At 44.1% G+C, this 12,630-nt stretch overlaps 1 protein-coding gene across 1 annotated transcript; it reads right to left on the bottom strand.

Annotated features, from left to right (window-relative positions):
- Positions 1 to 2,185: 2,185 nt before the first annotated feature.
- Positions 2,186 to 12,352, bottom strand: LOC123034712 (arylacetamide deacetylase-like 4). The gene is made up of 5 exons (XM_044452299.1): positions 12,329 to 12,352; positions 10,181 to 10,375; positions 8,324 to 8,537; positions 5,700 to 5,763; positions 2,186 to 2,960 (listed from the first exon to the last, which is right to left on the bottom strand). Exons 1-5 carry the CDS (start codon positions 12,350 to 12,352, stop codon positions 2,186 to 2,188), a joined length of 1,272 nt encoding a protein of 423 aa, XP_044308234.1.
- Between the last annotated feature and the right edge of the window lie 278 nt (positions 12,353 to 12,630).

Genomic DNA, 12,630 nt, shown 5'->3' with positions numbered 1-12,630 from the left:
TGTTACCCTTGCAACTGCCCAGAAAGACTTTCTGGCTAGAGGGTGGGATATGCATGAAATAAAAAACCAGTGCTGAGTAGAGGGAACTAGTACTCCACAATGTGACTATTGGAATAAAAGGCACAGAAAAATGCACCCAAAAATGGACAGAAACATTACAAACCTCATGTAGTGGGAACACTGGAATTAGGCAATGTTGTGCACAGAATGGTGCATAGAGGGAGAAATGTGTGAAAAAAATGCACATACATTTCTGTGTGTGTGCAAGCAGAGAGAGAGAAAAAAAAAAGTTAAATACATTTAAAGAAGAAAATCACAAGCAAGAGCAGAAGCGGGTTTAGTGGACTGAGTTCTGGAAAAATGAGAAACTGACAAATTCCTCGCTTTCTTTCTTGGGTATATCTTACTGCTGGGCAGGGGCGATGAAAAGCATGGATCTCTCTGGGGACTGATTTGGACTTTTCAGTCAAGTGGGTCTATGAAAATGCGGGGGGGGGGGGGGAGAGTTTTCTGGCTGTCAAGGACAAACACCGGTTGGTTCAAGTGTATGAAATTCTGCAAATTCTGGCTCTGTAAACAATCCCTGCAATAAAGATAGATGTGACTGCTTAATCCCATTTCTGAATTCTGTCTTCATTCTTGGTGGTATGGATGCTGTACTGTGCAGTATCATGTTTTACAAGCAGCATAAACATCTCCAATCTAGCGCTGAGGCCGCAGTCATTCCAGCCAGGTATTGAAGATACCCATGACCACAGACACATGCAGTGAGCAGAAGAAGCCATTCAGCTCAGCACGTCGTGTGAAGGATTTTCCAATTTCACTCAGCCTTAAAACTGATGGAGAATTGTGGTTGTTAAGGGTCACACCTTTAACTGTGGCATCATTTGGGCAATATGTTTATTGCATCTCTCTCTCTCTCTCTGTGTGTGTGTGTGTGTGATTTCTTATGTATACATGTATTTATTGGCTGCCTATGACTGCCGGTGCCTTCCTATGCATATAAACTGGGAGAGCCAGTGTGGTGTAGCGGTTAAAAGCAGGCGAGTGGAACCCAGGAGATACGGGTTCTAGTCCCTGCTCAGCCGTGGAGCCAACCGCTCTACATCAATCGCTCCTCTCATCCAAAGGGATGGAAGGTCTACTCTTCTCTGAAGAAGCTGCAGGTAGAAGAAAATAGGCTTAAATAACTCAAAACTCCCTCAAGAAATTATCTCAGAGATAATTTCACAGAGACCACAGTGGAAGACTCCAACCCAGTACTTCCCCCTTCTCACTTTCAAAACAACAGATGGCTCTTTGGCAAAAGCTCTTTATTCTCCAGTGTACATCCAGCAAACTAAAACCAGTAAAGGAAGAGTTTCTGAGCATGCGCAGAGCAGTGTGTTGGATCCAAACTAGAAACTACTTCTGAGAACTCTCCTAGTTGAGTAACCCTGGGCCCCACCACTCTGGGAGGGGCTCCTAGACGTGGTCAACCCTCTTGGCTGTACACTGCCCATCTAGCTGGCTAGCCCTTCTCTCCTGTTGTGCATCTTGGGGCCAAGGAACTTTCCAAGCTGGCCTGGCTCCTGAAACCCCTTCCCCATGCCCTCTCGTGGCAGTTGCAGGCTCTGGCTGTTCTCCAGGTCCGCCTGGATACCTGGAGAGGATGGCCTTGAGATAAGCCCTTCCACCGCTTCCATCTCCATATCCAGAGGCCTCATTTCCCAGGGCCCATCCTCACCACCTGAAGAGTCTGTGTCTCCCTAGCCCCAAAGCACACACCAAGATCAACCACCTCTTTCATTCCCAACACACCCAGGAAGAGAGGGAATCTGAAATCTCTCCCCTTCTGAAGCGACAGTGGGAAGGAAAAACCTGCCACCCCAAACAAAGAAAACTGTATTTCGTATGGGGACAAACTTTCCTCATCTGGGTGCCGTCCAAATCATCTCCATGACTGTGGATGCTGGGAGCTGTGCTACAAAATCTGGAGGGCACTAGATTGGGGAAAGGTGGATTAGCATCTCTCTCTCTCTCTCTCTCTCTCTCTCTCTCTCTCTCTCTCTGTGATTAAGTTTTGTAAAATACTCTCCAATTAACTGGATGGTCCTTTTATGCTAATCAAAAAGCAAACCTGTTCACTACTTTATCACCATTGGCCTAAATAAACAACAGATCTATTGCATCAGTCGAAAGAGATCTATAACCTTCTGAGGTAGTTAAGCACAGTGTCCATCCCTGTTCTGCAACATGAAAATGTTAGCAACCAATGATTAATTAAAAAGAAAAATCCATGGAAACCGTCCTCCAGGTGGCACCAGGACACAGCGACACCGTTGTCTTCTAATCGTTTCTTGTACAAGATTGCGTCGTCTCTCAAAACATCGTACTGACAAGTTAAGAGGAAAGTCTCTGGGAGCTGCTGGATGCTCTCGTCTTCAACTAAAAGTGGGGAGAGCAGAGGGCCACACAGTTGTTCTATGATATCCCGGATCTCACCAAAAGAAGGCCTGGGTTTCGGAGCCTTGACTTTCCTTACCTTGAATTCCTTGGGTATATTATCAGGGTTTATCAAGTTCCTGTACTTCATTTTTATTTCACGGGGGACGTGGGCCCCATCCAAGATAGCCTGCTCTAAGGAGACATTTTTCTGGAGATATTGCAACGCAAATTTCACCGTGTGCCTTTGAGTCAAGGGGGGCACGTGAGCATTTTGCCTGTATGAAGGCAAACTATAATTCACGGACTGAAGAAAAGGGTAAATCAGCACCTGAGCACGCAATCTGGGGATGTCGTTTCTCTGTGAAATCATTTGGCAAACGGAAGCGGCAAGCAAGCCCCCAAAGCTGTCTCCAGAAATTATGATGCGGTTAGGATCCACGCCATAATCTTCCGCGTGTTTCAAAAAATGTACGGCAACATCAAAACATTGTTGGAATTGCACCGGATACGATTGTTCAGGAGCTAGGCTATACCTGTGGAATCAAGAAACTTTTTTTGGCAAACTTGTCCTGCTTCATTTGTTGGTAAAACAAGACAATATCCCAGTGCAAAATAGGCTTAAGTCTAAGATATGAGACTGCAGTCTTGGCTTGCAAAAAGCAAGTGATGCATCTAAATCTCTCCTCCTTTGAATTTGTCCCCAGGTTGTTTTAAGTTTGGGGTTTGTGGGTCTGGTTTCTGAATTAAGAATGCTGCATTAAACATCCTCCTTTCCTCTGGACTTTCAGTTCCCTTGTGTCCATTTCTGGGAAGATATCGGTATGAGAAAGTGGCCAAGATTTTTATCGTCCAAACGGTCATAGGAAAAAAAGGGCTCTTTACAGAATTTTCTCCAGATCCCCCCTTTCCATTTTTAGTGTGGTTCCCACAATCCCAGTCTTTGTGCATATATACAACCCCTACCCTCCAGATGAAGAACAACAAGGGGTCATCATAGAGAATGAGAGATTGGTTAGAAAATCTGTATAGAATAATGATCCTTATAATCACTGCTTTTTTTGTAAAAACAAAACAAAGAAACGGTGCCAGAACTCACCTCTTGGGGTCACACTTTTACACTAAAAGAGACTTTCAATTCACCAACTTTTTTTGAAATAAAGAACTTATTTACCTTTTGCACATAGCCAGTCACTCTACACACAGATAAACACAATGGTCGCCGCCGGCAGTAAGCACTCAGCGCGCGACCACACGACCGATCCCAAGCCGAGCAGCGTCCCGAGCCGAGCAGCGCCCTCACAATCAGCGCGGACACACACGCAGTCCACAGGCACTATGTTAATGCTTTTTGCTGCCGACCAGCTACACCCAACAGGGCAATTCACAATCACATGGAAAAATCCGTCAAAAAAAGCTGCCGGAACGCTGTTCCGGTGCGTTCTATGACAAAAAATGCCTTGCTTATAATGGTCTTTTTTGCACTCCTACAGAGCATGGGAAAATAGGAAGGGAGTTGGTTCTGGGGGCTGCGGTATACGGGTTGTGCTTGCTAGTAATTCCCTCGGTTTATTTTGTTCACTTTATTTTGTTCTGTTAATGCTAGTTTTTCTCTTCTTCTGTATTTTTTCTTCTATGTAATTGTAATTAATTTTTTTTAAAAGGGAATGAGACAGAGTGCCCGCAGAGTTGCTTTCGCTGCTGCAGCTGCCGTGGAAAGGAAGGACTGTTAGGAAAAGAGAAATAGACTGGGCAGTTCTTGTGGCTGATCTTGCTCTCTGCCCTCAAGACGATGTTCGGTCATTTTGATGCTCCTAGAGAAATTCAGTGAAATTATTCCCTGGCTCCCCAAAGATAGCGTGGGGAATTTGGAGAAGCCAAGTGTGTCCAGAGGGTTGGATGCATTTTGGGCAGAGGTTCACCAGTACATAAGTGCTGATTTTAAAAAATAGTGCTGAGAAACAGTCTTGGTTCAGCCATGTATATGAAGACTAGCTGATTTTATCTCCATAAGAAATTCTAATTCTTTGGGAAAGTAAGCAAGGATGCCTCTGCTGTGCAGGATGCAGGGAAATCTTGGGCATTTCTACTGAGTAATCAGCCTCTCTTTGACTCACAGGCCAGTGCGGCATATGAGGGAATGCAAGGCTGTTCCTCTCCCCACCCCTTTGCTTTTAGGGGGAGAATTAGAAGGAACATGGATGCTGGGTTGAATCAGTAGCATCGCTTAACCTGCATTTTGTTTTGCAGAGACTGACCAATCCCAACGAGAAGCTCACAGATGTGGCAGGAACACATATTTGTGCTCCCAGATTAATTTAATTCTGGCTAGTTATACGGTCCCTTGGACCACAAGGAGATCAAACCGGTCAGTGCTAGAGGAGATCAACCCTGACTGCTCTTTAGAAGGCCAGATGCGGAAGATGAAACTCAAATACTTTGGCCACCTAATGAGAAGGAAGGACTCCCTGGAGAAGAGCCTAATGCTGGGAACCATAGATGGCAAAAGAAGAAGGGGACGGCAGAGGATGAGGTGGCTGGATGGGGTCACTGGGGTGGTGGGTGTGGGGTTGGGTGGACTCTGGGGGATGGTGGAGGACAGGAAGGCCTGGAGGAATGTGTCCATGGGGTCACGATGGGTCAGACGTGACTTCACAACTAACAACAAGTTATACAGTGCTTTCCATTTAAAAAAAAAATCCCCCATTTCAAGAACTCCCAGTAACTGGTACACACAGACATGTACCCTCTAACAGCGGAGATAATTAGTAGTAACTGGTAACTAGTGTCTTTAAGCTCCATGAATTTATCTTATCCCCTTTTCAAGCCATTTGGACAAATGGCCATCACACTATTTTGTGGAAGCAAAGTTCTCCTGGAGACTGTTGGATTTTCCGGCTTAAGCTCATTCTGTCTGCTTTGCATATGTGTGTGAGTTTGAAAGACAGTTTCCACAGAAATTCCCACTTATGGGTCTGTATGTGTGTCTTTAGCAAATGCACATATTTCTGTGTATTTTTCTAATGCACATTTTCCCCAGGTATCTTAGACTAATGTGTGGTTTTCTCTAATAAACACATTTTGTGATCACTTTCCACTGACAGGCATATATTTTGAAGCTCTCTTATTGGCTCTGAAGGGATAAAAACAGTAAATTCACATTAAAATTTCAGCAGAACTAACCTATCACTCCTCTTATCCAGCTGGCCACTGTGGGAAACAGGACACTGGGGAAAATAAAGATTGGGACGAGCTATGTTTTAGGGTTCACTTACCCAATGGACCAAACCACTGAATCAGTCTCTCTGGAAATATGGCGGCATAATCGCTCATAGGATACTGGAAAGAAAAGAAGTCCCATGAAAGAACAATGTTACTGAATAGGATACCTGAAGGAACATCTCCTTCCTTATATGTCCTCACACCTCGTAGGATCTGTGGGAGAAGCCCTGCTCCAGGAACACTCTCTAAGAGGTAAAAAGGTCATCAACTAGGAGCAGGGCCTTCTCTGCTGTGGCCCCCAGACTCTGGAATGTACTTCCCAGAGAGGTACGCCTGGCACCGAGCTTATACTCTTTTCGGTGCTAGGTCAAAACCTTTTTATTTAAACAGTATTTAAAAATTAGCAACTTTTAATGTTCAGTCGCTCTTGTTTTGTGATTTACTGTTTATTTTTATATCAATTATTATTGTTCTAATTCATCTCATGGAAGTTGTTTTAAATTGTAAGCGGTTCTGAGATATTTATATAGTAGGACAGCATATAAAAGCTTTTAATAAATAAATAAATAAATAAATATTACTGATCAGCGATGCTGTGCTTTCAAAGTCCTTCACGAGTCACCTGACTGATGGCTTTGGAAGGCAATGGCGAGGCCCTATTGCAGGTGACGTCGCTGAGGCTTTGCATCAGGTATTATTATATCAGTATTATATCAGCCTTTAGGACTGGTGACCCCATGACGTAGGGTGACCTTCTGCATGAAAGCTCTCCAGGATGTCCCGTCCATGACAGCCCTGACCAGCTCTTGCAAATATGCAGGAGTGAGTTCCCTGGAATTCATATGAGATTCCTTTCAAACGAGAAGTGGAGTGATGAATGAACGAAGGAGTCATGACTATACTAATTTGGTGGGGGTGACTTCTGCGTAGAAATGGATGTGCTTTCACCACATTTGCTGTGTTCTGCTTCTATTGATTTGGGCATTAATTGGTTTTTGGATCAGAGGAAACATTTGGAATTTGGAAAGAATGGCACGGGTGGTGTCACAAAATGGCTGCCATGATGGGCATGCCCGATCACAAAACACTCATTTCTCAGAAAGCAAACTAAAAGAAAAGTAACTTCCTCCAGAAGCCATGAACAAGGCCAAGGAGCTGTGTGAACTCCAAAATAAAAAGTTGTTATTTTGAACCCAAATTAATGATGGTTCTGGAAGGGCAGGGCTTCGGTTTGTAGGTCAAGCGGTATGATCAATTAACATAGCCTGAGAAATGAGACTACAAAATCCAGGTGGGTCAGTGAGCCTGGAGAATATTGTCATGGAAGCATGATGGATGCCTCCATACTAATGTATGGACACAAGAATGAGGATCCTAGAAGAGAAGTCCAAAATCAAGCCCTTCAGAAAATTTTATTTATTTATTTATTTATTTATTTAGTAAAACATTTTTATGCCGCCCCATTCGCCAAAGCCTCGGGGCGGCTTATAACACTAAGTTAAAATAATTATAATATAAATTAAAAATATAAACATTAAATTAAAAATACAAAAATACAGTATAAAATAAGCCGCCCTGGCCAGATAAAATCCAATAATATTAACAGTTAAAATGCCGCTTGAATAAAAAGGTCTTCGCCTGGCGCTGAAAAACAAATAACGACAGCGCCAGGCGGACCTCTCTGGGGAGCGCGTTCCATAACTTAGGCGCCACCGCTGAGAAAGCCCTCCTCCGAGTAGCCACTCTCCTAATTTCTTTCACAGTTTCACAGAAGCAATTTCAGTTGCTTCGTAACTGGATCTTAAATGTAAGGCAGCATTCTTAACCCATTGCTAAGTTTCTTGCTTCGTAGCTTATATAAAGAAATTATCCCGTGCCTGATAAGGAGGTGAGGCAAGAGCAGTCTTGCAGGTAATTTTCTGCATGAGCTGGAGTTAACAACTCCATTGTTGTCCAGGGCGACTTAATTTATACTGTTAATTTATATTATTTTATGGAAGTGTATTTATGGATGTGAGCCGCCCCGACGCTTCGACAAATGGGGCGGCATAGAAGTCTCCTAAATAAATAAATTGTGGGTGTGACGCCAACAAGGAATTTGGTGACGACAGTGTTTTTCCAGTTTGGTGTTGGGCCAGGTAATGCCTCTCAGCCAAACCTACTGTTCTGTGTTGCTGTTGTTGTGAGGACAAAATGGAGTGGAGGAGGACTAAGCAAGCTGCTTTAGGTTGCTTGCAAGAGGGAAATAAGTGAGGTGTAATTTCCTCCTCCTCCTCCTCCTCCTCCTCCTCCTGTTTTCTGATCTCTGTCCCTCAACCTGCATATTGCATCCTAAAGCTCAGCTCTGCTAGCTGGCCTCTGTTTGTTTCAGGGAATTTTAGCACACCTCTGGCTGATCAAGGTCCTTGAGTCCTGACACAAGGAAAGAGATGCCCTCAAAGGCTAGACGGGAGTGAGCAACAGAAACTACCAACAGGGATTATACAAGAATTTAATCATGAAACTCGATTCATTTGAACCCTCATCCCTGCCAAAAAAGAGTTAAACATAAATGCTATTGTGTAGAATAAATGAATCCCACTATGTCCAGACTGTTTTCTCAGTTTTACTTCCTGTGCAACGAAAGGACCATGTTTGGAAGAACCGTCTTTGAAAGGCTCTCCCCTGTGCTCCTTACCGAGGCTCCCCAAGGTGCCGGCTCCTCCATGGATGAAAAGGACCCCCCGTTGGGTGTCCTGCGATGCTTTGGGCTGGTAAAACCGCACTGGAATGCCTGCAATGTGGAGAGACCGGATGGAGAGTCTGGCATCTTTGGAAGGGAAGTTCGCGTTCTCTATTAATTTCAAAAAGCTGCACTGATTGCAGAGTCCTAGTTTTGAAAGACAATAGTCCTGTTTGAGATGGGAGAAAGAACAGCTATTGAGAATGTGTAGTCTGAAGCTCCTTTGTCCCGACAGGTTATTATTTATTTGAAGGATGGATTTCAATGCCATCCAGTAGCTGAAGCTCTCTGGATGATGAACAACAGGTATCAATACGTTAACATACTGCATAGAGTAAAATAACAATAACACACCATAAAATCAGATTTTAAAACCCCACATTTCTACAAGTGAAGAGTCTACCACCACAACCCTCCAAGTGCTGTTCGGAGTTGGCAAATGCTGCAGCAAAGAGGAAAGTCCTAACCTGCTGCTGAAAAGATAGCAAATTAGACACTACGCAGGCCTGGTGGGGAAAGCATTCCATAATTTAGGGGCTACCACCAAATAGGCCCTTCCCCTTGTTGCCACCAAGCAAGGTTCCCTTTCAGCTAGAGTTCAGAGGCTGAGCAAACTGTCTGAGTGCATTGTGGTTGGAGGAGCCACTCCATGTACCTTCAGGAAACTGAAGGTAATCCTCAATTTTGTTCAAAAGTAAAAGTTGGCTAAATTGCAGACCTACACCAGGAGGAAAAGATCAACAGCTGATTCTGCCTTAGAGTTCTGTGTGGCCTTAATTATGCATGGACTTCTTAGAGTACTACCATAACCTTTCTGTAAGGTGTCGGTCCAATCCAGCTGTTAATTCCCAGTTAGGGAAAAGTGGTGTGTATTAACCAACTGAAGAGGCATCTGATGAGCTGGAATCTAGTAAATGAATTAGTTAACAAGAGTCACAAAAGGAGATGGGGAGGGAAGGGGAGAGTCCATCCTTACAGACTGCAAAATACGATTGCTTCTTAAAACCACACCTGTTGAATAAATAACTTGCAAGTCATTCATAGAAAAACTGGTGACAATCCTACGAAAAGGCTCATGAGCCCCATCAAGAGCAAGCTGAAAAGCGCTGGAAACTGGAACGTGATCATCCTTGAATTGGTCAGAAGGCACATCATAAATCACTTTCAAATGTTGGTAGAAACTGCTGGTGGACTTGAATCAGGCCTTGTCAAGGAGCCATGGCCTTCACCAGTTTGAGGACAAAACCTGGGCAGGTTTTCTGGCCCTTGGAAGTCTGAACCAACATGAGAAAGTTTCAGATCCGTTCTTAGCCCAGCAAGCTTTCGAGAGCACTGAATGAATCTCCTTAGCTGAGAAGTATCTTCACTGCTTCCACAAGCACAAACATGTCTGAAGACGCTGTCTGACTGGAATGGAGACCCAGAGGGGAACAAAGAGAGCAGAAGAGAGCATTTCGTGCAACGGATGCCTCAAATCCTCCAGACGGGAGAAACGGTCACGAAAGTCTGCGGACAGCAAAACCAGAAGGGGAGGAGACGGTGGTCCGAAGTTAGCAAAGGCAACCGTCAATCAGAGAAGGGCCAGAGGGGTAGTCCCTTTCTCCATGATGCCTCTGCCCCAGTGGCATAATTGTTGCTTGGAGAGCAGACCTTGAGTAATGGGAGAGTCATACCATTGCGGTGCAACTCCTTGGACTTTGAGGCATGGCCAGGCCAGGAAAATCCACCCAGACGCGTTGTCTTTCTCCCCGGAGCAGCCCTCTGCTCTGACTTCCTACCACAAAACCACACTGCAAAGTGAAGGGGACTCACCAATTCAAACAGCAAAATCAGTCCAAAATATAAGCATCTCAGCTTGCGGGGTTCACAGATGCCATGAGGGAACTCCGCGGTGGAAAAGTAGTAGTGTGCAGCACATGCCACGTAGACGAGGGTGGACAAGGAGAGAAGTTCGGCTGCGATCACCGCGAGCGTCCACAGAACATCCATTCCACTCACAGAGCGGAACTGCAAAGCCAGAGTGCTGGGAAAGTGCTGGGAGTGGCCGCCGGCTCATTAAATCTGCTTAACCTATCAAGAAGCACTTCCCTTTCACAGCATTGCTTCCAGAAACAGACAATTATGAAACATTTGCTTCTGTTCTGTCAAACAGAAAGCATAAAAATTCAAGGATAGGCTGGACGTGCACATGGTGGGCATGTCGTGAGCGGAGCCGGCTGGAGCCAGGGATCAGACTAGATGGCCCAGGAGACCCCTTCTGACTCGCCCTGTTTCTATGTTTCTATGTTTCTAAATGCAAGGGGAGAAGCCAAAACATGGGGCAGGGGAAACGACAGTTTTTAAGACAGAATTATAAACAGATGTACTTAACCCTTATTTTTGCAGCCTTACTTTAATGTAAATACATTCCAGCACTTTTGTTAAGCATCTTGAGCCATGGTTACAGTTCTTGCCCCCACTTAACATAAAAAGAGACTACAAATAAAGAATTAGCAGAAAATGAAGAATATGCTAGAAAAGGAATAGTGTTATCTGTGCCAAAAGGCTATCTAGTTTCCTCTTGAGAGCCAACCCTAAGTTTCAATGTATAACCGCTTTCACGCTTAAGAAGTTTTTCCTGAAGTTCAGCTGCAATCTAATAAAAACATTATTATTATAAATGGCTTAGGGCCTGGTTACCTGAAGGAGTATCTCCTTCTGTATGTGCCTGTCCGTCCCTTAAGATCTAGGGCAGAGTCCCCTCTCCGGGAGCCGTCCCTGAAGGAGGTTATGAGGGTGACTACCCAGAGAAGGGCCTTCTCTGCAGTGGCACCCCGATTGTGGAATTCACTCCCCAGAGAGGTATTCCAGGAGCCATTTCTTTACTCTTTTCGGTGCCAGGCTAAAACCTTTTTATTTTCCTAATTTTAAGGTTTGATTGCCATTTCAATATGAGTTTTTTGTTTACTGGTTAAGAATTTGATTAAGATGCTGTGCTTTATGTTATATTATTTTTATTTTTGTCTTATTGTTAAACCACCCTGAGATTACAGTATAGGATGGTCTAAAAAGTTTAAATAAATGATAAAAATATTTTAAATATGTTCAGCAGTATATGAATCTTGTAAATAATAAAATTGATAATGGTGATGCATCCACCCCTCACTCTTTTCTTTTTAAAGCTAAACAGGTCCAATTTCTTCAGTCTTTCCTCATAGGACTTATTTTCCTAGTCTTCCGATCACCTTGAATGCAGTTCACCCAACCTGTTCCAGTTGGTCTGAATGTTTACTTACTTATTCCTCCTCCTCCATCAAGCAAGAAACTCGAGGCATAATCTTCCTGCTCTCCATTTATTCTCACAACAACCTTGTGAGGCAGGCTGGGCAGAGCGTCAGCAGCTGGCCCAAAGGCACCCAGCAAACCTCATGGCTGAATGGAGACTAGGTCCCGGGCCTTCCAAGTTCCCGTCCAGTGTTCTAACCAGGAGGCCACTTGGCAGTTCTTCTCATCCTACACTGGACATACAATCTGAGAGGAGGTCTGTCCATCACAGAGTACATTTGAACTATAATTTAGGACAATTTGGAAATGACGCTTCCGTTGCTGCAACCTGTAATTGCATTTGCTTTTTTTGTGGCCATATTTTTAACCTCTGACTACAACATCAAGTTCCTTTCACACATTCGATGGCCAGGCTGGTGTTCACCATCTTACATCTGTTCATTTTATGCTTTTTTCCTGAATGAAAAGTTTGCACTTGTCTCTGTTAAATGCTATTCTGTTATTTTCTGCCCAGCCTTCCAACCCAGCAAGACCATTTTGAAATTTTCTTCTGTCATCTAAAGGTGTTAAAGGAAGACACACAATTTCTTAGGATAATTTTTTCTCTACCCTGGGATTATTTGTTTGTTACAGCCCTCGAAAAAGAAGGTTATGGACACTTGGAACATTTTTCCCTGAATAACCTTCATGACTCACTTGATCATCTTCCAGGTAGGTCATGGTAAAACCGCCAAAATTCCACTTCCAGCTGCTGAGGGATGGGAGCATCCCTCACTCAGTAGAATCTGCTCGGACTGATTCATCTCATCTGGAAAAGGAGGCAGCACAGGGGTGAGAAAGAATTAAAGTTGCCCAGTGCTTATCCAGTGAAGCTTTTTAGGCAGTGTGAGATTCTGTCTGCCTTGGAATGGGAGAAAGCTTTTCCAGGGCAGGCAAGGGAGCAGATTTATTATTTATTTATTTAGAAAATGTCTATGCCGCCCCATTCGCCGAAGCCT

The sequence above is a fragment of the Varanus komodoensis genome, unplaced genomic scaffold (assembly GCF_004798865.1).
Source record: "Varanus komodoensis strain SLA01 unplaced genomic scaffold, ASM479886v1 scaffold71, whole genome shotgun sequence".
In the NCBI taxonomy this organism is placed as follows: domain Eukaryota; kingdom Metazoa; phylum Chordata; class Lepidosauria; order Squamata; family Varanidae; genus Varanus; species Varanus komodoensis.
The sequence above is the reverse complement of the archived record's forward strand: the minus strand, read 5'-3'. Positions and strand labels throughout refer to the sequence as shown.

Excerpts from the sequence above, each read along its gene's own strand:
- LOC123034712 (XM_044452299.1), bottom strand. The coding sequence starts at position 12,352 with ATGACCTACCTGGAAGATGATCAA. Across the intron at positions 8,538-10,180 it reads TGATTTTGCTGTTTGAATTG|GACTATTGTCTTTCAAAACT; the intron begins GTGAGTCCCCTT and ends CATCTCAAACAG. Across the intron at positions 5,764-8,323 it reads CGGCACCTTGGGGAGCCTCG|TATCCTATGAGCGATTATGC; the intron begins GTAAGGAGCACA and ends TTTTCTTTCCAG.